This window comes from Strix aluco, chromosome 2, assembly GCF_031877795.1.
Source record: "Strix aluco isolate bStrAlu1 chromosome 2, bStrAlu1.hap1, whole genome shotgun sequence".
NCBI lineage: Eukaryota > Metazoa > Chordata > Aves > Strigiformes > Strigidae > Strix > Strix aluco.
The window spans coordinates 4905532-4933164 of record NC_133932.1 but is presented as its reverse complement, the minus strand read 5'-3'; the positions used below and the strand labels follow the sequence as shown (position 1 = coordinate 4933164).

General features: G+C 43.6%; 1 protein-coding gene across 2 annotated transcripts; it reads right to left on the bottom strand.

Moving 5' to 3' along the window:
• Positions 1–1768: 1768 nt before the first annotated feature.
• Positions 1769–27562, bottom strand: CHD1L (chromodomain helicase DNA binding protein 1 like). 2 transcript variants are annotated; one of them, XR_012621099.1, is made up of 24 exons: positions 27409–27562; positions 25677–25789; positions 24786–24892; positions 23430–23544; positions 22649–22680; positions 20519–20600; positions 19088–19250; positions 18580–18735; positions 17297–17389; positions 16747–16843; positions 15444–15517; positions 14237–14347; positions 12547–12661; positions 11949–12102; positions 10690–10855; positions 9213–9358; positions 8677–8840; positions 7745–7953; positions 6585–6683; positions 5766–5836; positions 5389–5503; positions 5031–5139; positions 4049–4329; positions 1769–3145 (listed from the first exon to the last, which is right to left on the bottom strand). XR_012621099.1 is itself a non-coding variant. In XM_074808624.1 (23 exons), the coding sequence occupies exons 1-23, from the start codon at positions 27503–27505 to the stop codon at positions 4251–4253; spliced, it is 2667 nt and encodes an 888-aa protein (XP_074664725.1). In that variant the 5' UTR covers positions 27506–27562; the 3' UTR covers positions 3982–4250. The 2 variants fall into 2 exon arrangements, 1 of the variants encoding a protein (XP_074664725.1); XM_074808624.1 differs by lacking the exon at positions 1769–3145 and having other exon boundaries at positions 3982–4329.
• Between the last annotated feature and the right edge of the window lie 71 nt (positions 27563–27633).

Here is a 27633-nt window from a genome sequence, read left to right as displayed (position 1 = left end):
CAGCCTCAAGTTCACTGGAAGTAGCAGAGGAAGGCTAGTAGATGCCCTGCACTTACTTCAATAAATGAGTTAATAAAATAATTCTTTTCTGCTCAAGGCAGCAAAACCAGAGATGTTTTCAGATCTTACAAGAAGCAGCTTCTGGCTTCCCTTAACACTCCTTTGTTTTGTTTTTCCAACAGAAACATGACTGGCATTCTCACTTCGCATAGTTCCTTGAGGGGACTGTTTCTATCCATAACTTTGAAGAAATACTCAAGAAAATGCTAGGAAGTGCAAGCAGGAACATTCTTTTTCTGATTGAAACATGAAGATCAAGACAATTTGTGTCCTCATCACCTTTTCAGAAGGTTCTAGGTGTCTTCCCACAAATGCAATACCATCTGACCAAGGCCAAGATGGGTGGATGGTAGAGTCCAGCATGGAAAACACACACCAACTCATTCATGCAGGGAATTCAAAATGATACAGAGATCTGCTTATTCAGAGGAAATACTAATCTGTAATGCTACTAATCCTGCAATGCTACTAATCCTGCTACTGCATTTCTCAGGCTTGTATTTTTCACTCTGAAAAGCAGGAGTTGGACAGAAGACCAGGGAGAGATGGATTTTCAGTCACAGCTGTGGAACACAAGTGATCTTGGATGTACTAGAAAAGGTACTTTCCAGAATGTGGACATTATCCCTTCTTATAACAAATCCCTTAGTGTTTTAAATCACTCCATCTTACATTTTGATTTGCTGATCACAGTGCATGACCGACCTGCTATCCAGTCAAATTAGCTAAATAAAGGTCTACACCGTCTCTTCTAGGATCATCTATTGTAAAGTGGTGTGAGTTTTCACACAACTTGACATGTAGGTTACACTTTCAAGTCATCTCTTTGCTCAAAGGTTTGCTTTCTTTTCTTCCTCCAGGACAATTAGATTCACTTATTTTAAAATAAATCCATCTACTTATATTTTTCTACTGATCATGTTTGTGGGCCAGATTCTGCCTTGTTTGGAGACACATACATATAATATTTTTGATAAGATACTGGGGCTGAATTTGCTGTAATTTTTTCCATCACCTTGGAAAACACTCTTCCTCTTTCTTTCCCCAAAATCTAGACTTCTCCTTCCCAAACACACAGTGATATATTCAGATAATTTTTGTCTGTGACAAAATTCAGTGACAAAAATCACATATCTACACATGTCCGTAAAACCTGATTGGTTTCTCCATTTTTTTACTGTTTCCCAAGTAGAATGAAAAGATAATTTTTAAGTTACAGGCCATAGAGATTTCTCACCAAAGACAGAATTTGTCTGCACACTACTTTGAGAATCACAGGCAGTGCCTGGTCAAGCAAGAAACATAAGCATGAGCTGAGCCAGCACAAGTATAACTGTCATTCTGAATTATTGCCCACTCTTATACGGCATCAGTGGAGACTCTAGCATGGGGTGGAGAGCAAAGTTTTTCACTGAGCCTGGATGCCACTTCATAAGTCCTATCTGATGAAACTGCTCATATAACCAATCTGAACTATGCATGATCTTGCTCTGTGTCACTGACCTCAATCTAGCAGCATACACCTAAAGTTTCAGTAAACGTGCAATGAGAGATAGGCACAAGGAGCCACATTTCAGCTCTTACGCTGCAGAAAATCTTGTTTAGAGGAAGAGAGAGGCCAGAGGGACACGACTACAAAAGAACACCTTCCTTCCCTTTTGGGGTGGTTGCTATTTAGAAAGGGAAAATGCATAGTACTGCACAGCTGAAGAAACAGCATGACACATTTATTTTTCATAGCAACTCGCATACGAGCTGCTGAGCCCTTTATGGAATTAATTATCCAAAATACATGATTTCTGCCCAAATGAAGAGAAATGGTGGTGGGTTTCACTTGGCTGAGACTCTGCGAAACTTAGTTCTTTCAGTTGAAATCTCACTTCCATTTCAAAGCAGATAGAGGTAGAACTTTTCTTTGGGCTCAGCAGATGTAAAGTATATTAAAGAATATTGCTTAAAAAAGAAAACAAAAACAAAACACACAGGCACACCCCCAGCATTTCCTAAGTAAATTTAAAGGGAAAAAAATAAGGTAGATTTCATCTGCACAGGCCAAGAGGACCAGAGGGCGAAAAGACAACATCTTTTGTCTGACTTTCCCCTAAGTTAGAGGGCTAGAATCTATTGCATACCATGACTTTTCCTCTGTGTGTGCCAGCAGGAACCTGGCAGCCCCCTCTGGAACTTTTCTTAGAGGGTAAGGGACATTAACAGGCAGGTAGTCATGCTCTCCTCTCCTTTATAACTCAGAGTTATAGCCGGGTGGGGGGCACAGGACAGAGGCAGAACCCCATCTTCTTGTAGAAACAAAGGAAAGCGTGAGGCCTCAAAGAGGAATAGGCCATAGCGGTGGTAGATGCACTACTTCAACCTGTGCTGGGGGACTCAGCCACAGGACAAATCCTGGCCATGTGTAACTGCGTGGCAGCCAGAGAACCCGTGGTCGGGCTGGGATTGGGCCATAGGTGTGTGTGAAGCTGAGGAACAAGACTGCACACACTGGAACACTTGGGAATGAAACCTTTTAAAGAAAGGCAATAAATATACAGGAAAAGAATAGGTGGAGGAACAGAGCCTTAAGTCTGCAGACTAAAATTACTTGTTCAGTCAAGCTGGCAAAGAGAAAAGCATAATTGGTGTTTTAATTCTGGCAAAAAGGGAGTGTTTTTCCAGGCTGGAGATCACTGCCCTGCTCTCTGAAAAGAGGCCGAAGAGCAACATGTGCTGCTGCAGCTGATTAACAGTGCCACCAGCCGGCCTGTTGGAAGACCGCCAGTTCCATGACGGGGAAAACAAGGTAATGTACATCTACCCACCACTTTTCACCCCAGAAATCCTCACAGTCAGACTCTGATCCTGCAAGCCCTTTGCCAAATACCTAGGGGCTGTTCCTGCGAGCAGCTGCAAGAAACGACTTACCCACAGAGGTGCTATGCACCAAAACTTCATCAGGGTCAAAGGAGATCAGGAATCACTTGGGGTTCTCTGGTAGAGCTAAGAGTGAATGACAGAGTATCCAACTTAGGAAGGCTTCTTCTAGCGTGGAGCACACCAGTCAGCATGATGAGCCATGTCAGAATCAGGTCTGAAATTATTAAGTAACCAGATGGTGCTACAGAGGCAGCGTAAATGCAGCCAACGAGATGTGTGTTGGCAATTAGATATTTAAAGACATACTTTCCACTGCTCGTGGGGTGATTTCCTATTGGAAGCTGAACTTTAAGCTGAATTAAGTTTGGCACCTCACAGTCTCTCTAGTCAAAACACTTATTACGAGAGCTACTATTGCCTGGTTGTACTAAAAAAAAAACCACCCCTAAAAAATATGCTAAAGCCAACAGTGCCAACAATGCAAAAAACCAGGAAAGTTCTGTTGCAATAAAGACAACATCAAAAACTCTGCATTAAGATTTCCTTAAAGTGAATCAAAGGGTCATGGAACCTTTCACATAGCTTTTGTAAGGAACTGGTTTTGCCCAACAGTTGCAACAAAGAACTGCGTAATGAAAAAGCAGCTGTGGGAGAAGGAAAGGTGTCATTTATAAAGCCAGTCTTGAGTCTGGGCAGCCTTGCACGCCTTTGCCAAGAACACTGGTCAGGATTTTGCTTGATTGTAAGCATGTGATTATGCAGCTGAATTTTATATTTGAACAAATATAAAGTCAGATGGACTTCTGGGGAACTGGAACAGTATGAACTGTTTTTACTCTGTGGTTGTCATGTGGTGTTGTTAATGCAGACAGCTTCCTTTCCACTGAGATGTCTATATGGGCACGTATGCAGAGTCCCAGGTAACCACTAAAAAACTGATTGAAACAAGGTATAATGAGACAAAGGATGAAATGTGAAGCGGAGAAAAAACATGGGCAAACAATACCATATTCCAAGCTCTAGCAATAACTTAATCTAATGGGTAAGAACTGACCATCAGTGAAAGTTTAATTTTCCATCTCCAAAACAGATTCTGGGATTAAGCCAACATCCTTACCCAACGACTGAACTCTGAAGTAGTCTCATTCCTCTGCAGAGCAACTGACAGTATGTAACTGTTCTGGCCAATAAAGGCGGAGAGATGGGGCGAATAATGGCTGCGTAAGGCATGTTTCTGAAGTGGATGCATACAAACTGTCTGCATGATGTTGAAAAGATCCTGGGCTTTTTGCACGTTTCTCAATGAAATTACTGCATCTTCATGGCTTTGAGACTGTCATTGAAGACGAATATGGTTGTGAAGTAGAGGAAGAGCCTTTATTCCTAGGGAAGTAGTATCTAATAAGAAGTGTCAAGGAAATGCTGTCAAGTGTCAAGGAATGTCAGACAACATGTCCACTAAGAGATTGACTAAGGAAGGAGGCAGAATGCTTTGAGTACTATTCTTTGTTTCGGGTTTTCAGTTTCACAGAACTGCTGACTGTGGCAGTACAGCAAATGCATATCTTCCTAGAGAAGTCACAAAACACAGCCTCCTTTGTAAACCTTTGTTTCCTTTCCTGGAAGGTGAAAGCAATGAGCTATTTTGTTATAAGAGCCTGTCCCAACACACACCAACTCCACCATGTTCAGCCAAGGAAGCAGGTTATCACTTGCTTGGAACATTGTAATGGTTTTTTCACATTCTCACTTTTGCTATTTTCTGAGTCACTTCTGTTACTCTAAAATTCCAATCATCTCCCCCACAGACGTGGCATATACAGATAAGTGGATGGCTTTCAACAGAAGACTAGCACCTAGTTCTAACAAATTCTGACAGGTATACTGAATCACACTACTCTGTCATTATCACCTAAAATGGTGAGTCCTCACTGTGGAATGAGTACCTGGACGACGGCAGAGTCAGAGACACCAAGTTTTTAGCTGGATTGTGGCATCTGTGCCTTGCCCCGTTTCCTTGCTTTGCATTCACCAAGATATTTAGGGGATCATTTCAATATTATATTGTGAACAAAATAAGATACACTCCAAAAGGATACATAAGAGTGGGGATACCCCGTGTTGCCAAATATTTTCGGATGAGCCGCTCGGTACCGTACCAGTTGAAACCTTTTGTTGCGTACCCGATACGTGGAAGATGTACTGTTGCTGAGGAGGAGGGAACAAAGAGTGCACGCTCTTTAGGACAAGATACACATAAAGAAAGCAATCTAGATAAGGACTTCAAACTACCCCACAAGAACAGAAGAAATATTTTGGAACACAACACATCTGCCGTGGAGATCTCACTCTTACCTCACTTCAGAAAAAACAGTACAGGAGAGGTGGATATTGGTCACCTTCTTTAGGTGCAATCACACATGTAAGGATTCACTGTTCGACTGCACAGACACTTACCATTCCTTTTCTTGGCTGCTAAATAAATCTTCTTCAGGCCCTTTTCCAAAGCAGACAGCTTAATGCCAGACAAGTTGTTGGACCGATCCCGGTGCTGAGCTACAATCAAGGCCAGCTAAGGAGAAAACACACAAAAAATTGAAATGGAGTCTATATACAGTGCTAAGAGACACAGTGATAGCTGCTGGAAAACTGCATTACTAGCTATTAGCTTTAATAAATAAGAAAAAGATCTCCTTTTCTCTAATGTTTAACTGCAACTTAGCCATGTTCAGTATTCAGTGTCATTGTTACTGGGAAAAAGACGTAACTTTCATTTCACACAGCTTCAAAAACACGTGGACAGAGCAACAAAAAAAGGAGCTTCTCCTTCTCACCAAGTCTTGTCCTTTTTTCCTGGATTTTTTATCATCAATGGGGAATAACAGGGTTCCTCCTAACTCCAGGTCTGTCCAGAAAACAAGAACAGAACAACAACAAAAAAATGAGTCCTGAAGAGTCAACAGGCAATCAACGCAGCAGGGATTTCACTGTCACATTCTGTATTATTCTCCTTGGCTTTCCTTATCTCACGATGGTTTCAGCAGTCAGACCCTTTGCCCAGTGAAGCAAGACAGATGTTAACTCCATCCCACCCACCCCGAGACACCCCAACACACATCCCAGTTATGGAAAGAGAGACACTGGAACAAGCAGAAAGCATCTCCCAGGAAATTAGAAAAAATAACAGGTCCACCTTACAGCAAGATGTTCATTTCTCACCAGCTGCAGGTAGCTCAAAACTGCTAATACATGCTCAGGAGAAGATTAGTGCTTGGAGGGAACCAAAGGCTCAGCTGAGTACTGCCTGAGGTGGCTTTCATCCTTCTTCAAAGCACTTTGACAGAAGATGCAGTGCTTTGTCTTATATAGTGAAAAAATCCTGTAAATAATGAACAAGTTTGGGGTTTTTTGTTTTTCTTTATGACTTGCAGCATGGATCAGAATGACCAAGCCCTATGCAGAGTTCTCACACTCCAAACAAGTCAAGTCAAAGCACCCACTGTATTACTACTTTCAGAGCTAGGGATGCAGATATCTGGAGAAAGAGGAAAAAACATGAGTTTCAAGGCATCCAGGCACCTCACTCCTGCAACATCAGTGGGATTTAAGCTCTTTCAAGTATCTTGGCCTAAGGTCATGTTTTAATGTCTTACCTTTCATCTTTCCTGCCATCTCATATATTTTCCTTGGCTGATCAGAACGAGCCTCCAGAGCTGTAAATAAACCACCCCTTCCCCAGCGGCCGGAGTCATCTAGAATGAAATGACAAGTTAGACTCCTTTTAGAAAGCAAGGCTGAAAACCACCCCTGCAGGAAAGGGACCCACTCTGTAGAAACGCAACGAATGATTATCAAAAAAAGATATGGGAACCACACACGAACTGAAGTCAACCAATACTCAAGGGACCATCCTAGAGGATAAACCTCAGCCCTTGAGAGAAACAAACTTGTCACAGTTCCCTGAAAAACTCTGTGGGAAGGATTCCTTCTTACTGCCCACTGAGGATGCTCAAACAAGCACTAACCATGGCACTGAGCATATAAACCTGTCGGTATCCTCACATATGTGCATAGAACATGCACCCAGTATGTGCCCAGATTGGTGTCGGGTTTCCCACAACTAGGTGTTTGTTATTCGTGGGCTTTCACTTTTACTTGCCATTTCCACTTTAAACATGAGGTTTTGTGCTGAGTTTAACATAAACCAAAGCAGATTATAATGTTCTGCTGTAGCCCTGGTAAGAGAGAGGCTCCTACACTGATTCAGGAGGAACTCGAACGTGAATTTCTCTCCCTCAGCTTTAATGTCTTAACAGAGGTCCTTAAATTAGGAGACTAGCCTAGAGCCTCTGTACTGTCAGTGTTGAAGTGAGCACCGAGATAGAGAAACTCTGACCTCAGCCTCTGGAAGTGCCCGTTTCTCTCTGCTGACTGTGTAAGGGAGATGGCTTTCAATACCTCAGTTCAATCCCTACAGCTGCCATGGGATGAACAAAAGGCCCAGCTCTCAGGAGGAACTGTCCCCACTTGGCCACAGACATAAAATTTCAAGCCGTACAGGCACCTTTCAGGAAGCTCACCCATAAATCCAGAGAGGGCATGAAAAGACCCAAGTACACCTTACTAGCACTTGTGTGTGGGTTATACATGGTGGAGTAGAGGCTGTATTGCCTCTGCACCATTCAAGATTAAGTCAGGCTCAAATCCAAATTATTTCAGTCTGGATGGGAATTAGAAACTACTGAGCTAGTAGGGACAACTCAGCCCCCCTGTCCACCTCACCCAACAACATTCCTGTTGTTAGAAGACCCACCTAGGCAATGGACAATGATGGCATCCTCCTCTCCTGCTTTGGGATAAGTGACATCTCCCATGACGTACTTGATATAGTTCAGGTCTGCATCTTTGTAATCTAAATCCACATTCAGCCCAGCCTCATTCTCCTCAGACTCTTCCTCAGAGTCACTTTCCTCTGAAGGCAGGCAGGTAGATGTGTAATGATTTGCCTCCCACCAGGCCATCCTGAAACAAAAGAGAAGATGATGTTCAATGAAAATCAAAGACTGGGGGCACACACCTTGTTTTACATCATTGCAGTGAAACACAGGAGACTGAGACCTGCATTCCCTCTGCTCCCCTCCCCTATTTTAGACCAAAACAAAGTTTACCACAGTTGTTATCTGTGATATTAAGAGCCACATGCCAGTGTGATAAACAAAATGCAAAATGCATGGAAAAAGTAAGCATATAATGACGGGAAAGGAGCTACTTAGAGTGGTGAAAAGGAGGAACACCTAGGAAATGAGGAGAAATTTAAGACACAGGCCAGAGTCACAGTTGTCAGTCCAATACATAGGGGCCAACTGTGACATTTCAGAAAACATCTCCCAGAAGCTCACTGTACATTCAGATATGGGGTTCTTACTCAGGTCACACTCTATGTATTAAATTAGATGTGAACTCAGACAGTGCATTCAGAGGAAAAGAACCCTTGCTAGGGGCTCAAGCCATTTTCCCACCTTCACATCCCTGTGCTATGCAGTTTGAGCACACACAGAGAAACATCCTGATGTATGAAGTTAACTCTCTCATGAGGGTGGGTTGCAGCCATTTTGTCATCTCCTCCCTTCATCCCCAGCCCCACCTGCCAGAGCAGATACAGAGCACGACTTGTTCTTGTCAATCAGACACACATTTCTAGTGTAACAGACATCAGCTTACTACTAGATGCAGTACAAACCATACTTTTTCTTATGTTCTGCCTCTGCTTTTGCCGCCTTCTTTTCCTCCATGAGCCTTGCTCTCTTTGCTGCTGCTTCTTGGCGCTTCTTCCTCCTAGCCTCCAGCTCCTCTGCGCTCAACAAGTGCTTCCTCCTAGCTGACTGTTCCCGGAGGCCTGTGAGAAGGGCCTGGAGGAAGAAAGAAGTATCATGGAAACAAACTGCTCATCTTAAAGCCATGTCTGGTGCCCACCTTAACCTACACTCCTTTCCCATTTGCCTACTTGTCCACAGGTCTTAATCATCAGATCCCAACTGTTACATAATATGTGGTTTTGTGACCTAAGTTTATATGACTGCCCTGCATATCGTATCTCTGATCTGTTATCAGAATTGCTGAATTGTCAAGCCCTCAGATTCAAGAGCCAGCTCTACTATATTGACATCCAAATCTTTTAACGTGCCTTTTGCAAGCTGTAGGTAAAGAGCGAAAACTGTCAGCCTCATTTTCCACAAGCAAATGAAAGAGCATCATGTGCCTCGTCGTGTCTTTTGTCTTACATTTGCTGTGTTCCGGAGAGCTCTCCCTTCTTTACTGGTCTCTTCAGTCAAGGCTTTCTGAAGATCCAAAAGCTGATCAAATGCTTTTTTGTCTTCTCTGCTGGGTTCTTTTGAATAATCTTTGCCTTCATACACATACATGTGATCTTTAAAAAATAATTAAAAAGTGTAAAAAGGAACTGAAAGCCACTAACACCTAAAATGTACAATGAGATCAAAAGAAATTTGGCTTCTCTGTGACACTCTTCTACCTTCAGCAGAAAAACACGTTCACTCTCATAATTTTTTTATATGACCAGTGTCAGCATCAAGTAGAAACAAGAGAATCAACATTTGCTTCCTTAGGCAAAAGCTTTTAATTTAAGTCATTTAGACTGGCAAAGAACCTTTCTTCCTATTTTGGTCAATTAACTATTTTAAGTTGTGGCTCCATTGCTGTTCTCTTTGGTCATTCCATCTCTGCCAGCATCTAGCTTTGCTACCTAGTTAGAGACAACTCTTGTAAAGGGACAGCAAGCTTTTGCTTTTGAATTCCCGAACAAAATAAAAGCACAGAACTCTGGCAGCCCAGAGTTACTGCTCATCAGATGAACTATCTTCCCAATAACTACTACACAGTGTGGTACCACTGCTCCTCTAAGTTAGCAACAGAAAATACTACTCTTTACTAACTCTCAGCAAATAATTACTTGTTGCTGGTAACTGCTGCAGGATGGACAATACCCAATCTGCAGGGCCACATTTCTGCTTCAGTCACAGATCTATATTTGAGTGCTACTGTGTACTCAGAAATTCAGTCTTTCTCACCATGACACTAGAAGAGGGGAAAGTATCCTTAGAATTTATTCTCATATAGTATGGGGCTATGAAAAACTACTCACAATTGTGTGGTATTTGGACTGGAAGGTAGAGTACTGAAGACAGAGTAGGTTTGTTCTAGTTTAGACTCCATGACTCTGTGGTTCTTATCTCACATTTTGGAATTTTTTAAGGTCTTTTTAGCTTGCGATTTTCATGGCCAATGATCTTTTGTTGGGAGATAAATACAAAACACCTGCTATATAGGCTTTCCTTAAGTTACCATTATATCTCTAAAACTGTAGATCTATCTTAACGGTTCTCTGTGAGAAAAACAGCATCTACAATTTGGGTATTCCCCTTTTCTCATGAATTTCACATGGGGTCTCAAAATATTTGAAGCACATGAAGGAATTCAGCTCCCCAGCCACCAAACTGGGCAAGTGTTGTTACTATTCTCTTACAAATAGGCAAATAAGGACACAAAAAGAAGAAAACTACCAATAAAGGCTCAGAAAGAAAGTTTGTGGATAGGTGACAAACAACATCCAAGTCACTCACTCAATTACAAATCCACTTTTCTTCTTGCTGCCTGAAAAATGCCACCCCTTCCTGGGAAGCCTTCTCTAAGAGCACCCAAGCGTCATGCATTTCATAGGTATTTAGATTGTTAACTTACTCTCTGCATCCTCCTCTTCACTCTCTTCTTCGCGTGGTAGCACAACATCCGTTACCCACTTCCCTCCTTTTGTCTCTCCAAGGATGTTCTCTAGCTCCACATCTTGTATAGTACTCCCCTCAGAGGAGAGCAATTTATCCAAGCCAAATTTCAAGATTTCACTCAGCTTTAACAAAGAGAAGGGGAAGTTCAGTATTAATATCTCCTAATTCCATGCCAAGCTTCCTCAAGCTTCTCAGGCTTAAATGCAAAGGATGTATGAGTAGAGAAATCTAAGTCTTAATGTTACCTGTCAAAATACTTATGCTTCAACACGCTTAGTTCTCTCAGCACCTAATGGGACAGGCCCCTACAACGTATCTCCCTCAAACAAAACCCATCCAGACTTGAACGGTCTTTTTTTTCAGGGCTAAATGACAAAACAGCATTGTACTGATTGCTTTCAAGAAGCTTTCCTCATAGCCAGAAAGATCAGGCTTGTTTTTGCCCCAAACACCTTTAAAACAAAAGCTTAAATACCACAAAAATCCACGGGGAGAAAAATATCAGCATGGAATTTCCTATGGGCTCAGTTCCACTTCTCCCATGGAAACTGCAATTGCTGAGATACATGCTGATGGGGCAGGGAGGGGAGGCAGCAGGGAAAAGGATACAGCAATTCCAAACCTCTTCCAAGTTTAGCTGCACACAGGGGATATATTCTCCTAAATGTCACTTTGCTTGAGGTTTTCAACCCAAGTTCTCAGCACAATCCCAGCTTTCAGGTCAGAATTATAAATCATGCCCTGACTCCTGAGACACTGTATTTGCCAAGAGGTCAACAGAAGGTTGACCAAGTTTCAGACTAGCAGCCGAAAGCTGACTTAAGTACTTATCATCAGCTCTGTTTGTGAGAGAAAAGTACCAGAGACAGATAAGTTCTAGAAACAATGAGTCAACTTCCAGTTTAGACCTGTTACAATTGAAAATAAACAAGTAAACCAAGGAAAGGCTCTGCCTTCCCCTCTTCTCCAAAAAAACACACCCTTTTTCAGCAATGGATACGCCTCAATGTTGTGAAAACTGTCTTCAAACATCAGATCTTGTCTGGACCTGGGATGTCATTTTGGTTCCTAAGACATGCAAAAGCTGATGTATCAACGCACATCTCCCCCAAAACGTGTTTGGATAGGTTCATATCAGACATAAATACAGAAACACTCTGGGGCGTTACTGGAGTCAAACTGAGACGTTACTGGAGTCAAATAGCTCTATTTTACCTGCAACTCTGCTGCTCCCTGAGGCTTGGGTGCTCCCAGAGCAAACTGACCCCCTTCTATGATGGCATTTGTCAGCCGGAGCTTAGAAGCAGCTCTTCGGTAGATTATTTCTTCAATTGTATCTCGCCCAATCAATCGGATAATTTTTACAGGCCTTGAAAAGTTTAAGAAAATTCTTATTATTTTCCTTTTTTGAGGTGCACTAAAGCTGTTTCCTTTCATGGAGCACCATCCCCCCACCCACTCCTTTGGTAGAGGAAAAAAAGGCAAGAACAAAATCAACAAAAATAAGCAGCAGAAATGTAATGCTGATACAATTGCTTCCTGACAGAGGAGAAATGCTCACTGCAAAAGCGCAAGCAAATGTCCAGATTCCCTCTCCTCCTCCAAATCTACAAAGCTCCCACCCTAGACATATGACAAGAACAAGACTGCATGAGGCTACAATAAAAAAACCGATGACATAAAATCCTTTTTGCTCTCCTTCTTTGATCTTCAATCTATTGTCCTTTAACCCTCCACTGCCTATGGACAGGGAAAGCGATACTGAGAGACCAAGAGAGTCAGCAACCACACCAGAAGTAGCGACATTTCTCACTTGTGCTGCCCAATCCGGTGAGCTCGTGCTATTGCTTGCAAGTCATTTTGCGGGTTAAAATCACTATCGGTAAAAATAACTGTGTCTGCTGCTGTCAGGTTCATGCCAACTCCACCTATAAACAAAGAAGAAAGTCACAAAATATGTCACCAGCAGAAAATAAAGGAGAAGCTGGAGAATTTATGCTACACAAGGTTCTGTCAGATTTGATCAACTGTACCTAATTCAATCCATCTCCCAACCCCAAATCTAAGCCTCATAAGGATCTGAAAGGGTGGGTAAGCCTTCCATTTCCAGCTTTCAGCTTTCTGCAACAGCCCCAAACCAAGCTGTACTGTGCAATGTGGTCAAAAAAGATAGGGTGCAAGTGAACCAGTGCAAAGTGGAGTGGTTGTCACAATTGAGGAACTCAGACATATTCTTCCGCTGGCAGGCAGATTAACGCAGCAAGGACTGGCTTCACTGAGGCTACAAGGGACTGCCTGAGTCATGACTTGGCTGCAGCATGGAAGCTACAGGTAAATACAGCGCTGGAACAATGAAAAACATCAGGCCTAACTATACAATAACCAGAGCCTAGGTATATGACTCCAAGTTGCTGAGGTTAGTTTGGGCTCTCATGGAATGAAAAGAAAAAAAATACAGTTAATTTTTTTTTTTAACACCCACTATTATGACTATATATTATAGTTAAAGAGGAGGGAGCCTGCTGCCTTATATTTCTTCCAGCTCATGCCAAGCACTTCTTCACAGTAATCAGAACATCCCTGCAAGTGGAGATGGTTCTGCACCTGCAAATCTCGGTCCATAACATAACAATGATGGAAATACTGTTAGCACACCCCTTCCCAGATGAATACAAGATGCTTTGGCCAGATGTAGCAATGCACAGTAAAAACCAACTCTTAAGTCTGGCTGACATGGGCAGGGAGAGTTCAGGCACCATGGTGAGAGACACATTTATTCCTACCATCTAGCGTTAGGTGCTTCTCTTTGGTCTCTCTCTACACTCCCCTCAATGCACTGCAGTATCAACGGAGCCAGGCTCATCCAGGAAAGTCTGACCAGAAGCCCAAAGGAAAACTTAGTTCAAGTTTGATGTGTGGATCCCTCCTTTGAAGACAAGCCCGCCTCGGCGCTTGCTTGAATAGAGAGACAGGGAGGTTTGAAACTGTGTAGAAGACAGATTTGCCTGAGGAGCTAAGAGGGGAAGAAGCACAGATGGCAGTCCCATGGTGTTCTCTGCAGTCTCAGAATGGTAAAAGACTCTCATTTGAGTCTGTCTGCCAGCTAGAGAGCATGTCCATGCTCAGCAAACTCGAGAAGCAATTCCACCAGCTTACTTGAAGGAAGCCTGTGCCCGCCTAAAGTCTGGTGCTTGCAGAAATAAGATGCTAGTGAGATTCCTTAAGCTCAGTCTGGCACAGGGACAGGCACTATGGGACTTGGAATAAAAAAAGTAACTCAAGTGGCTGCAATATGAAAAGTATCTTGACATCAGATGCCAAAAGGAAAGCACAGAGAACAGATATCCTAGCTGAGAGACCCAAGTTCAGGATGTGTCTTGTCTCCTTCAAAAATCCCCCTTGCGAACAGGTTCTGCAGGACTCAGAATTCCCCAAAATCTTGCCAGAGAGAGCAAAAGAAGAGTACAGAAGCAAGATGGGTTGTCTCTCCTTTCCTTACTCACCTGCTCTGGTGCTCAGCAGGAAGATAAAGATGGGCTGTTGACCAAAGTTCTTAATGGCAAGGTGTCTCTCTTCACCTCTAACAGAACCGTCCAGCCGCTCGTAGCTGTAGCCTTTTCAAACAAGCAAAATGCACATTTCTGAAATTCTGTCTATGCTCTTACCCTCTTACCTCCTTCTCTGTTGTCTCACTGCTGTCCTGAATACGCCAAATCCTCATGCCTTGATTCTCATTTTATTGCCTTCAAGTCCTTAATTCTTTCCCAGTTAAACCCGGCATAAACTGAAGTAGTGACCCTGACTTCCAGATTGACTGTCAGCAAAGGGTAATTTAGCCAAGTCTGAAGCAGAGACTCTTAGCATTTAATTTACTGCTTGGAAACACAACAGGAAAATTCAGAGCCAAAGTAAAAGAACGTTAGCACACAGTCCCATTTCAGACTATGCTGCTCTGGCTCTTGGCCCCACAAAACAGGCCAACAACCATTGGATCCTCCTTATGCAAACTCCCACAGCCTTCAGTGTGTGCTTTCCTGTGGGCAAGCAGTATGGGATATGGCCCTACATTTGGCTTTTTCCTGCATTATTAGTTGTCCAAAACCATAAACACCAAACAAAAGCCTCTTTCATGAGAAATCCTAAGTAGGCATGGAGCCATGTGGATTGAAACAAAAGAAAATGTCCCAAGAACACTTTGGTAACCTTGCCAAAATGGTCTGATCCAATCTGCCCTCGCAGACATATCGGGGCCCCACTGCCAACAACTGTTTTAATCAAAAATTAATTTCCTGGTATGAATGTGGCCCAATTCGTGTTTTATGCTGGACAAACTGAATCTAGAGCAAGCCTACTGCCTTTAGTGCAATTACTTCAGGACTCAGGTACATAATCGAACACAGGTATATAATGAAACGTTGTTACCCTGCTGTTAGCTCCATTTTATCAAGGAACCAAAGCTGAAACTACTTTGAAGAACAACATTTAAGTGCCAGCTCATTTCAGGCAGGTGGTAACACAGCAAAGAGCTGAACTCAAGACCCTCCAACTCACAGCACCATTGTGATAATATGGTTTCTATCTACTAAGAAGCAATAAATCCTCACCACAGTCCCTTCTCCCTCCCAGGCAGATGAACCAAAAATCACAGGAACAATATATGGCAGAGATCATTAGGATAAGCCCTCTGCTGCCAAAGCGTGCAGAACATACCTCTATAGTCCATGTAGTCTTGCAGGATATCAAGCAGTTGAGTCATCTGGGAAAAGAGCAAGACACGGTGGCCACTGGAAGAAGAACATGAGACACCATGAGCCTCAACATGCTGTGACAGTGTTTCAGAGTGGTAGAGAGGTTACAATGGCTTAACCAGTCACTGTTACATGGCAAGGCCTCATCACCCATGTAGTCTAAGCCTCACAGAGTCACGGCCCATTCCCTCACCACATTTTCAGCCCTGTGTCCAGATGCAACCAGTCAGCCTCATCTGCCATCATCAGTCACCATGCCTAGTCTGGAGTCACAGAGACGTAACAAGGCTCTGGCACAGCTCTGCCAGATGGATGCAGCCTGGTGAGGATCCAAAGGAGCCTGTCTAAAAGGATCCTCAGCTTCAACCTAGCATCAGGAGGTCTTCCTCATCACATGACCTGCCACAGCAGACTGCTCTCAAATCATACACTACAGAGCATTTTAAATGCTGGGAAAATGTAATACAGCATCTCTCTGACAGCAGAGCATTTCTTCCTCCAACAAATGACCCTCAAAGATCAAACTCTGCCTACAATCGTGTATAAGTGAGAAATCAACTCTCCTCCCTCCCAGCTCTAGGCCTCAGTGCTCTGTTTAAATTAGACTTCACTGCCAGAACACAGGCGGTTTTAAGTCCAGAATTTGCACAGGGCTGGTCCTGTGGCACAGACATTCAAGGGAGAGGCACCCACTCACAATGTGCTACACAGCAGAAGGACAAAGACCTCCACAACCACATCAGAACTTCCCAAGGTCTGTTGAAGCTCTGTCGACAGAGCACAGCACCATGAGTTCTGAATGCTATTCCCAAAGCTGAAGTTTCAGCTTATCCTTGGGTTTTGGTCCAATCAAATTTGTTTTTCACAGTTGCTATGCATTCTGCCTCCCAGGCTAACACAGTGGAAGCTACTCTCAGGAAACCCATGGTCAAACCAGATATCTGAATACCACGTCAGATGGTTATTCTCCCAGGTTCCCCAATACGGCAAATACGAGAACATGTGAGAGAGTTAGTGAAGCGTTTTGAGAAATGTTTAAAGGGAAGCTATAAAAATCTTTGAGGTTCCTCTACCATCTCTAATGCAGCTCCTTATACTGAAATGACTTCTTTCAGGTAGTCAGTAACGTGCAATAAATAGGGCAGTGCTTGCGTTGTGATGAATATCTGCTCAATCTATGGCTACATAAGGTAGTTTGACCTCCCAGTTTACCTGTTCTCCCTATATCAACCCCACCCCGTCTTACCCACCCCAACATGACATACCCAGCATACAAGAATGAAAGTAGTTTATCCAACAAACACAGCTTGCCACTGGCTTCAACAATATGGTCCCCAATCTCAAAGGGTTCTGGCTCAACACCTGGAACAGAAAGGAGTTTCAGAAGCAGACCTAATACTATGCAAGTAACAACTCAGTTGTCAACCTCAGTTTGTCTGCACAACCAACTATCACCAAGCAGACCCCCATGATGTTTCCTTGAGAAGTGATGGTCCTTCTGTCTCTAAACAACATCCTCAGTAGTTCCCAAAGCATTGTGATTTCATTCTTTAGGTGAGAGTATGTGCATTGGTGGGAAAACAAGCGGGGAGCTGCAGTAAGAAACTCAAGACTTCCCAGAGTCCCCTACTTTGTTCCTCATTATTGATGAACTGTCGTATGTTGGAACTGGTCACAAACTCACAGCTGGTTTTGATTCAAGTACAATGTTGTTTATTACTTGCTTCTTCTAAGCTTTGCACTGCCAAGCAATAATAGAAAAACACTGTGCAAATCAAGAAACTTCTATTTCAAGAGAGAGGAGTGCTTTCTTACCATTGAAAAGGTATGGGTGGGCAACGCACTTCCGAAGCTGAATTAAGACATTCTGAAGTGTAACCTTCCTTCCTGTTTCACTTTCAAATGCATCTGGAACAAAGAGCACAGAAAAGGATTTGAGCAGCGAAGCCCACGCTCCATCAGTGGGTGTGACTGGGAATGTCCGGGCACCGAGCACCACTCTGCAATGCTTCAGCACTGGAGTATCTCTCTCTGCATATCACATCTGCATTTGAATTCCCATCTCAAGACTAACACATCGATTTTCGTGGGCCAAGCAAAATTTCCCTCACATTCTTTGAACAAGCCTTTAGAAAAAGACCCTGATGAAAACTACTCTGCCTTGTCAAACTCCCTGGAACTTTCTGGACTCCCTGGAAAGGGTCACTATCATTTTTCTAAGAGTGAATTGTAGATCTAGAAATCATCAAAAATAGTGAAAGAAATTTGGTGCAGTTCATTTGAATTTTCCAACAAAAAAAGTAATACAGCAGAGTCAAGATCTACTGGGCAACCAGGATGTTAAGAAGGGTTGTATTTTTGTGAGAAGAAAAAGAGAGCATGTGCACATATGCTGACTTTAGAAGAAGGATCAGGCTGCCTGGTGATGCGTGTGCAAAGTGCCATTGGCTCCTTGATGCACCAGGCATTAGCCCTAGAAGAACAAAGGGTCTCCATCCCCCCAGTTTTACTTTCCCCACAGCAAGCCATGTGATGTGGTATGGAAGAGGAGGAATTCAGAGAGAAGCAAATACTTTCTCTCTCATACTTCAGGATGCTTTGCTACAGTTAGTTCATATGTACTCATATACGAGTCTGTGGCTGCATTGTCTATATGGCCCTGTGGTTTCCTAAGGAACTCATATCTACATTCAGTACATTTAAATTTGCTGTATGGTATCTGTACTACTATTGGAAAATTTGTAGAGATCCACAGGTCCAAAATTTCCCGTACCACCCTTTTGCCTGAACACAAAAACATGGGATAGGAGCAGGCTTACCTGGTGATAAATATTTTTAATTACAGGCTGGCCCAAAGCAGAATCCTGAAGCTGACCCTCCCCAGCTCTGCAAAAGCTCAGCTCTAGATTCATATGTCTCTTATTTTATCAAAAGCTAAAAACCACAAATCAAGCAGCCCACAGCACTGAATTTGGCATATTCAGTCTATGCATATTCTGCAGGCCAAAGTGTCTTCTCCTTCACTATAACAGAGCACAGATTTACAAAATTAATTTTGGTTATAAAATTAGCTGATAGGGTTCAAACCTCTCAGTTACCTAGATCTTTTGTCAAAATGGCCTTGTAGTACTTCCTTTGCAGAGCTGACATGCCATGGTACAGAACCACTTCCACCTTCTTTGGCAGCTCTGCAGCCACCTCAGACTTGACTCTTCGAAGCAAAAACGGCTGCAGAAGATTGTGCAATTCTTTGGCTATGCAGAGGCAGGGAAAAAAAAAAAGAGGAGATTATTGCATTAAATGTAAGGAATTTTTGCAGTACCTTCACAACTATACTTTCAAAATAAATGTAAAGGAACTTTTAGTTCTTTCAACTATTAGTGAAATGATTCAAGACCAATTTTACAAACAAAGCAAGCAAAACACAGCTGCGTACCTTAAATATGCCCGAGCTACATTAAGGTAAGTAATCATTACTTCTAGTGGCTTTGTTTTAAAGCTAGTCAGCATTCAAAAAAAAGGCAAATAAAGGGGACACAATATGTCTGCTTCCTAGTCAAGACAACAGTGGGTTCTGATTCAAGTACAGCAATGCTTATTACTGACCTGGCTCACTCTCCTTTTCAATCACCTGGTAATACTCAACAAACTCTTTCACTTGTTCCCTAGGAAAGATGTCAGGCTCAATAAAGCTGAGTAAGGAGTACAGTTCCTGGAGGCTGTTCTGGATTGGAGTGCCTGTGAGTAGCAGGCTGAAGCCTACTGAGAACTGAAAGAACCAGCACCAAAACAAAATTATTAGGAGAAAATATCTGGAATGAAATGTTACTTAATATACAACTCCACCCACACCACTCTTAAGATGACAGGTGGCACAGAACTGCCTGCAGAATGCTGCAAATGTCTGCCAAAACCATCCAACGTAAGGTATGGTGTGACAGTCAAACAGCTCCACCAAACTGACTCGAATGCCACCAATGCAAGGAAGACACTGTAAGCAAAATAAGAACAAAGTGCAAAACTGACACCATTAAAATTCTCAGATCCATGGCTCAACAGTCCAATACTGCATACTCAGTGTTAGATAATAAGAGATGACTGGAAAATGCTGTTGGAATAGGATAGAGAAATGAAAATGCAAAAGACTGTGTTCCATTTCTGTTTGCTGGCAAACTGACAAACACAGCAACATTATCTAGTCCAAGTTGCTTACAGTAATCCTTGTAAAGAGACTTGGGGATTATGGTTACCTTTGAAAAAATACAAGTCTTCTCTCAAGTTTGGTAATAGAAAATATGTTAAAAGGAGAGCTAAGGTGAACCATGCCTATTTCTTTGTGACTACAACCAAAGCTCCTGAAATACAGATATCACGCACAATACGTTTGGAAGATGTAAGACTTTCAGGAATTTAATAAAAAAAATTATTTTTCAGGGTACTGTAGTTCATTGTTAGTGATGTCAGCCCAGACCTAATGCACGTTTCACCGCCATGACAAGAAGTGTAGCCTTCACTCAGGCGTTCATTGTACTTTGGCAGGGTGCTTTGGAAGCTGGAGCAATTCTACTAATTTCAATTAAAAAAGGGTGGTTCCATTAAAGGGGACAACGGAAGTCAATAGTTCACGACGTGAGGTCCCATGAACTAGGCAAGGGTTCCTTCACCCTCCCTGAGCTGGAGACAGCCTCTTGTTGCTTTAAATTGTCTTAGGTCAGGCAGACTTCTCCAACATCAGTAGCACAGCTGTGGTTCAGCACTATGTTGGGCTGCTTTACATTTTTCGGTCCCTCAAATGGCGTCAACGTGCCAAGCCCAAACATGAGTCAGAATGAGAGATAAGCTCCAAATATTGCCCACCTCCATGCAAAGCCAACAAGATTATCTCTCTGCCACTAAATATGAGAATCTGTTCACCAGCTCTGATGGCAACTGGCTGTGGCTCAGAGCTTAATAACTACTCAGAGGAGCAGAGAATCTGTATGCTATACTGAAGATAAAAAAGGCTTTAGACACTAAAAGATGGATGAGCTATTTTACCTCAGAAAGCGTCTTGTAAAGCAGAGAACTTTGATTTTTCAGCCTGTGAGCTTCATCTACAACCAAGGCAGCCCAGTCAAAGCTGAAAAAACAGCATTCTTCAGTTAGGGGCAAACAATTAATTCTTGTCAGTACAAAAAGACTGAAATAAGCAGTGGCTCTGCTTGGCTGTACTTGAGATGGTCCTACCCCATGAACCACAAGCAAACATCACAAGCAGGGTGGGAGGAATTCACAAGTACTGTTTTCAAGAGCTGACGCAGCTTCTTAACTATAGCCTGGATGAGTTTTTCTGAAATCAAAACTAAATTCACTCAAATTTGTTACTTCTCTCTCCACCTCTCTCCCTTCTATGGGGAAAATGATGCAAGCACAAGTTAGTCAAACACCCAAGTAGGTCTAGAATTTGTAACAAGAGACATGTGAAACTATGCCCTGGCACCTGTGCAAAACCTAACAACTATGATCAGGTAGTGATGGCAGAATGATTACAAGCCTTTTGCAAATCACCCAAGACATGACCTACACCTTGTTCTGGGCTTGATATACGCAGTGTCTCATCAAGTAGGCTGCAGAATCACCGGTGACCTAGTAGATCTACTAGGCTTAATACAAGCTCCAGATCTTTTCAGCCTCAGTGTTCATGACTGCTTCACCACAGACTGATTCCCACATAGTCAAGTCTGGCTGATGGGTAGGCAGGGGAGGGAAAGTATGACCCTCCAGCTTTTCTTACCCATACGCTTCTCTTCCCAGTGGAATACAAGGTGTGGAATCACAGGGACCTACATTCTCCCCACAGCTCTTCCGCATCCCTTGATTCCCCACTTTGCTATTTAAGAGTGGTTCTCCACTGCCACTATAGTGAAATGTCATTATTCTTATTCTAGAGGCTCAGCAACTGAATCTCTCCACATGAGATTAGAACAGGGCTCTTGCTCAACTCATTTGTGTTGTTGCACTGCTTGTAAGTGGTGGTGAAGACATCTGATAACTCTGACCCACCTTTACAAGTGCTCCAAGTTCTCTGACACAGGACAAGGTACAAATGATTAGCACTTTTTTTCAGAAGGAATACTAGGGGGCAAAAAAACCCTTAAGTGACATGGCTTTGAGGTTATGTGTAGCCTTAGAAGTAGGAATCTGCACTGGAGCTGACATGTCTGTGATACTAGGGCTAGTTACTTGCTCTCCCTGGGTACTACATCCCAGGGCTAGGCTGGAAAATAAGCAGAATCATGTGCAGCAGTGCAGGACATGACACAAAACTGTAAGGACTGTATGGCCATGGGTACCTTTCATAAGGCCTGGCTTCTACCACCACTTGTTCATCTAGCACAACCTGATGTTTCCACCAGTGGCCAAGGGCAGGTGCTTCACAGAAAGACAACGGGGCACCCACAGTGGGCCCGACTAATTCTGGGAGATCCAAAACTGTGTCAGTGGGGGCCACTGGGTTTCTGCTCCTACAAAGATCCTGAGCCATTCGTGGCATCTGGCTGCCCCCAGCATTTGTCACAGCCCTTATCACTCTTGCAAGGCATTGGCGCTATTACTTAAAAATATGAAAATTCCTTCCCATTTCAAGTGTAGGCTTCTGTATAATCCTGCACAGCCACGGCAATACTTCCTACAGGCTGAGCTTCAGCTGTATAATCAGTCTTGCTAGAAAGCATAATGCTCCATAAACCCTCCACAGTTCTGACTGGTGGCAGGAGGCAATAAACTTCAGGATATGGTATTAGCACATGATCACCACAGTATAATGCAGATCAATTTCAGCAAATTTTGCAGCTAATACCTTTATAATCTGAAGCTTTTGAAGACCTCCTCTGTTCTAAATATCAATCATCTGGACTGATATTTAGTGTACTATTATAAACCACTATGTATCACATTATTTTGACTCCACTGGCTTGAAAACTGTCCTTGGGGGAAGTTCATGTACATCTTAGCTGATATTAAAGATTCTTCACTGTAAGTTGATAAAGGCAAAGCTCTACTCACAAGCAAAGAACATCCTTGGCTCTTGTGAAACTAGCGTGGGATCTCACACACATACAAACATGCACTTAAGAATCGCTGACAGATGTGCAGAATTAAATTTGAAACAATTAAAACCAGACTCACGATTTTAGAAATGCTGCATCCTTCAGACAAATCTGCAATGAAAAGAAATGAACGGTGATTTATGACTTAAGTTAATACACCAGTTAAGACACAGAACATCTTTTTGTCTGCTTGCAAAATCTTGTGGAATGAAGGAAAGGGGAATGAAGCCACTTCTCACCTGAGAAAAGTAACATGACAGTATTGTAACCACAAGCTGTTGTGGTCCTACATTTTAACTCTTGTCTGGCAACACACCAGCAGTAGAACCTCAGAGAATTAATGGAAATTTACACACACCACAAATGCTCCTCACCTCTGCGAAATTTTTCATATCTTTCTGACTCAGTGAGAAACACCATGCACTGTCAGCATCACAGTCTTTTTCACTCTAACCAAACACGCTTCAGTGGATTAATCTAAGCTATTACAATGACCTGACAGTATCCTAAAGCATAGACATTGCCTGCCCAACTTCAGATCCAGAGGAAGAGAAATCAGGTCACTCAAGAGAAATCCTTAAAAAGCACAGAATTTTATCATCAAGAGCATGTGTCTGTTTTCTTTACTCAAGGTGTGATACAGCTATGCAGTAAAGCTGGAGTTAAATTACACTATCCTAGGGACACAAAAACTGCAGGAACTTAGATGAGTTGGTGAAATGGGTTACAGAGTAGAAAATCACTGAGGAAGGTCAGAGATGAGTACAGAGGACAAGGCAAGAGCTGGGTGGTACAGAGTTATGGAAAAGGTGAGGGAAAACCTGAGCCCTCCTCTTTCAAGTGACAAAGACATCATGTACCTCATATGTTGTCAAGAGCACATGGAGGTGAGATCGCTCTTTCAGGTTCTGCTGCAGTTTGGGGCGCTCCTCCTTGTTGCCTATATATGTCGCAAAGGAAAGACCTGGAGCAAACCTGTTGCCAAGAGAAAGACAGAACGAAAATGGTGAGCCAAGCTAAGCCTTTCATGTGTTTATGACCCTGGACCCCATTCTCAAACATAGTGACAGCATAGATAATGAAAACCTCCTACCCAAACACCCTGCCCTCCTGTGAGATCTGGCTGGATCTCAGCTTCTGAATCTAACCCCTTCCTGATTCATGTGCATCTCAGGTTGGCACCTCAGCTGCTGGTTCTGGTTTGGACAAGTCCCAAATAAACTGCGTTCTCCTAGGTCTCAAAAGTTCAAGGCACATGACTGAAAACCAGTCTCATGGCCCATCTGCTATTCTGAACTGAAAAAGCTCATGAGAAGGAGGTGAATGAATACGGTTTGCCCAGATGCAACCAAAGAATTGGCCTAAATAAAGGCAGACAACGTCTGCAGCAAACAGGTCCAAGTCAGGGCCTCAAAAATACATTCCTCGTAGTCAAAAAGCAGATAAAACGAGATCCATGGAGGAAGAGCTGAACCATAAAATTCTTCCTCATTCAATCCCACCACTGATATTTGACTAATATTCCTCCTGAACAGCTGTTCACTGCTGACCTATGAAGGTATGCACCTTACCCCAACTATTCCAACCGCAAGTCTATCCAAATCAGGCCAGCTCGCTTTAGAACGTAACCTGGATGACTTCAGATGCTGAGAGACAGCATGACCCGACAGCCACATAGACAGGCTTCTGCTCTAATCTTTAACTTTCTGTTGTCCCACTTAAAAGGAATCTTTGGGCTCCAGCTTAAAAATGTACCCAGCAAATGTGCCATCGGCACAGTCACTGCGCCCCAGTGAAGGTGGGTTGCATGCACAGATGTAATGTATTTTGCATGCATATGTGAGCATGCCAGGAAAGATACTATTCAACTTGGGTCTTACCTTTCATCATACAGAATCCTGGCTGTCTTCAGCAGATTTTGCCTAAGAGAGGCTGAGCATGGAGGGTTACAAATCAATAAAAATCAAGGAGCTAGTGGGGGCATTTGGACTGAAAGTCAGCCAATCCTATAAGTTAGAGGAATTCATGTATAACATGGCATTGTAAAGACTATGCATTAACTGCATAGCCTGCATTGATTTGTTGGTTTAGAAGCTTCCTTTTTTACTTTTTTTCCTTTTGAAAGGAAGAAAACTGTTGGACTGAGCACATTTGAAGAGAATCTTTGTAACCTGCTGTGCAAGAATATGATGAGCCGTGCAACTGTTGAAACTTACCTCTCAAGTTCCTCCTTCCAGTTGCTCAGAACGGACAGAGGAGAAAGTATCAGAAATCTCTCTTTGTTCACTACTTTTTTTGTCAAATAAAGAAGTAGAGAAATAGTCTAGAAGGCAAGGAAAATAAATTTTTTGATAACAAGGAAAGGATTCAGCCCAATAGCCTGAATCTACATAAAGTGTCTCCTTGTTGAGCTCTGTAGCTAGTTCCCACAGGTTCTCTAGCACAAAGCAGAGCTAACAGAATACCAAATGAGATCCACCATCAATGACAGAAGTGCTTAGATCCCAAAACGTGACCTCGATATCTGGAGGCCCTTTCCAAAGACCTTTCTCTCACAGTCACAAAAAAGAAGATCTACCATACATCACTTTCTAAAACCACCAGTTTGTTCTTTAAGACCCACTGAATACCACCAGCTGAACCAAAGCACAAGCAGTCATTTTTCAACAAAACTGAAACCCCTTGAAAAAACTTACCATAAAAAACCAACTCTGAAAAACTTGCACCTGTATTGTATTGTATCCATGTGTTGACAAACTCAAAAATCATCTTGCTGCAGGTGCATCAAAACGACATCATCCTCTCTGTACTGGCTGGTACTGTGCTTCCAACTCTGTGCACTATGAATTATGCATTAAGGTGTCTGTATAAAATGGCCACTCATCTTTCTATAAAACCCCAACACCTTTTCAGAATGCTACTCAGGACTTAACAGTTGTTTTAAGTGATTAAGGAATGAAAGAAACAATGAGCTCTCTGAGTATGGACTTCAGGATGGGGCTGCTTAACTGACCAATCATTAGGGTGCTTTTTCTTTTTCATTCTGCAGAAACACTGGGCTAAAAAAATGTTAGGCAAAGATCAATTTCCAGAATAAGAAGACACACCTGACAAGTCTTCCCAAGACCCATCTCATCTCCCAGGATACAGCCATGCTGGATTTCGTAGCATTGCACCAGCCAGTTTACACCTTCTATTTGATAGGGACGAAGCTTAATGCCTGGGAATAAAAGTAATTTGTTACATTTACACAATTATCCAATACACTCTATACACAGTTACACCCTGAAGCCACCAGAAACACGTCCTGACCAGAACAGGCCTTCCCAAACACCTGCCTTACAGGAAAAGCACACCAGTTTTCAGCCAGAGCTGGTTTACCCTGCTGGAGAGCAGAGACACCAGTGTTACAGCAAATCCATTAAATTAAACCATATTCAGGAATTTGTGCACACAAAAATGCCCCAAGTCATTACAAAGGCCTGTACGAGGAACCTAATCTGATAATTAAGCCGCTACTTTGCATGCCTAAAAGACAGCTTCATTTTCAGCTCCAGACACTTTTAAAAATATGTAAGTACTAGATCCAGGGACACGCTTTAGGCTACCGGAAATGTTTCTAATAATCTGCTATTGTATAATAATAATTTCTCAACAAGATGTTTTCCAGTTTTCCTGCACTTAAGATAGGGCAGACTGCAACTGCAGGCCATTGTAGCTACTACCACCACTGCAATCCTTATTACGGGGCACAATATGTTAAAACAAACACAAAACGAGCCAGGTAAGAGTTCTCAAGGTCTTTCCTTGTACCTGGACTCAAGTGCTGTGTATTGTTAATAACTCTATGGCACTGCTGCTGTCTTCTCCCTGGGGAAACTGAAACCCTAACTAGCAGAGGGATTGAAAAATGGGCTCCCCACAGCTAAGGAAAACACGCAAGCAGGCTGGATAGCCCAGGCGCTCCCCTTTTGCATCCACCCTCCAGGCAGCGGAAAGCATCTTAAAGCTTTCATGCTCAACATCGAACCACTCTGAGGCCTGATGATCTGCTCCTGAAGCACAGAGCTGTCGAAGGCTGTGCAGAGCCATGGCAGCAGGAAAAGCGGGACTCGGGGAGCCAAGGCCCTGGCCTAACCACCCACCTAACTGTGAAGCCGAGGAGTGTGGGACTGAAGCAGCCAGGGAAGGCTTGCACAGAGCAGCAGTAGCCCACTTTTACAGGCCCAGGAGCCACGTTTATTTATTTTTGCCTTTATTTCCCAGAATCATCAAGGTTGGAAAAGACCTTGAAGATCCTCCAGTCCAACCATTAACCTCACACTGACTGTTCTCCACCAGATCCCTCAGCGCTGGGTCAACCCGACTCTTCAACCCCTCCAGGGATGGGGACTCCCCCCCTGCCCTGGGCAGCCCATTCCAACACCCAACAACCCCTTCTGCAAAGAAATACTTCCTAAGAGCCAGTCTGACCCTGCCCTGGCACAGCTTGAGGCCATTCCCTCTTGTCCTATTGCTTGTTCCTTGGTTCAAGAGACTCATCCCCCCTCCCTGCACCCTCCTTTCAGGGAGTTGTAGAGGGTGATGAGGTCTCCCCTCAGCCTCCTCTTCTCCAGACTAAACCCCCCCAGCTCCCTCAGCCGCTCATTTCTTTCAGGCCCGGGGGCTGTTCACACAGAGCCCAGGCGACCACGGCTGCACAGCCCCAGGCCGCCGCAGGGCCCCTCCGCCATCCTCTCGCACAAACCGACTCCCCCGACGCACGTTCCCGCTCCCTCACCACCCCTTCCCCCGGGGGCAGCCCGGGGCCTGGCCGGCTACCGGCGGCGGCCCGCTGACCTGTCAGACCCCACCGGTAAACGTCCGCCTCCTCCACACCCGGACCCCCTGCCCGGGCGCTGCCGGCGCGGCGAAGCGCCTGGAAGAAGCGGGACATGGAGGGAGAGCCCGGGCTCGCCGCGGCCTGTCAGGCACCGCTACTTCCCGCCACCTCCCCCCGCTTCCCGCTCCCGGCGGGGCGCAGGCGCCCGGGCAGGGCCGGCCCGCGGGCGGGGCGAGGCCCGA